The sequence below is a fragment of the Monopterus albus genome, unplaced genomic scaffold (genome assembly GCF_001952655.1).
Source record: "Monopterus albus unplaced genomic scaffold, M_albus_1.0 scaffold18.1, whole genome shotgun sequence".
In the NCBI taxonomy this organism is placed as follows: Eukaryota; Metazoa; Chordata; class Actinopteri; order Synbranchiformes; family Synbranchidae; genus Monopterus; species Monopterus albus.
Window position 1 is genome coordinate 4,756,164 of NW_018127898.1, and position 1,186 is coordinate 4,757,349.

The 1,186-nt window shown below is 40.9% G+C and overlaps 1 protein-coding gene across 1 annotated transcript in view; it reads right to left on the reverse strand.

The window, feature by feature from the left end:
- Positions 1–6: 6 nt before the first annotated feature.
- Positions 7–1,186, reverse strand: part of nudt2 (nudix (nucleoside diphosphate linked moiety X)-type motif 2) — a 1,769-nt gene continuing 589 nt past the window's right edge. The window contains exons 2-3 of the mRNA XM_020593020.1: positions 557–698; positions 7–446 (exon numbers count right to left, since the gene is read on the reverse strand). Coding sequence (XP_020448676.1) covers positions 124–446; positions 557–698 — 465 coding nt within the window. The 3' untranslated portion in view covers positions 7–123. The remainder of the gene's footprint in view (positions 447–556; positions 699–1,186) is intronic.

Consider the following 1,186-nt stretch of genomic DNA (forward strand, 5'->3'; position numbering starts at 1 on the left):
CATAATCTTGAAATTGTATGAACTAGAAGCAGTACTTTCACAATAGATAATGTAAGGTGTCACATACCTATTGACAGTTATTTCCTTTCTTTAATCATCCCTTACAGTCCAAATTTGGCTGCATCACTGTTTGTCCTGCCAAACCTGTAAGTGTCTGTGCGCTGCTCTCAGTGTGTCCTGCAGGTCTTTGTACCGGGCCAGAGTGCAGGCCTCCTCCAGCCTGGCCCAGCGGTAGTCCTGGTGCTCATCAGACAACGTCACTGCTGTCTCCGGGTCTCTCAGCTCGGCCAGCCAGTACCGTACCTCCTTGGGTCTGCCTCGTACCTCATAGTGCAGCTCCTGAACAAAGCCATCAATCACCTGCAGCTGCTCCGTCCCCAGCCCCGCCTCCTCCTTGGTCTCTCTCAGAGCTGTGGTGAGGTCATCCTCACCTGGGTCCACATGGCCTGATGGCAGGCAGGCAGGGTAAGATATAAATAGGACAAAAAAGTGCTTGAAGGTGCAAAAAGCTACATAAATATATTTAAAAATGCACTGTATTTTAACTTGTAATCACCTTTAGGTGGGGTCCAGTGGTGTTCCCCATATGAGGTCTGAAGAAGGAGATACTCAGTGTTGTCTTGTGGAGGAATACAGCTGGCTAGACGTCGAAATACTATAAAGCCACAAGCTCGCACTGCCATATCCCTGTTTACCAACTGCACACAGACACAAATTTTGCATTATGTTATGTTCTAGATTTTAAAAGAACTGAAGCATGTAAGAAAGAGACATCTTTAGTGGATATTCATCCTCTGAACTCATCTGAAATATAGTGGAACGCCCCCACAAGACAAATTCTCAAAACTATAAATTCAATCATCTTTTTGGGAAACATTTAAAATTAATTTAATTAGTAATTTTGTGTCATTTGATGTATGATGTTGTTTCTACAAAACAGGTTGACTACAAAAATGTTCTGTATAATGTGTTGCAAATAGCAAAGTTATTTACCTACAATAAAGGTTCTGTAAAAGTATGTAGGTCTATGTATCTATATATGTTTGATTATTGTTTACTGTTGAATGCAAAAAACATTGTGCCATAATGGGAACATTTAAGGTTCAACGTGTATTTCGTTCATGTGAAATTTTAAAGAAAATATACTTCCGTAAAGTATCTGGTAGAATGCATTCAGAACAATAGT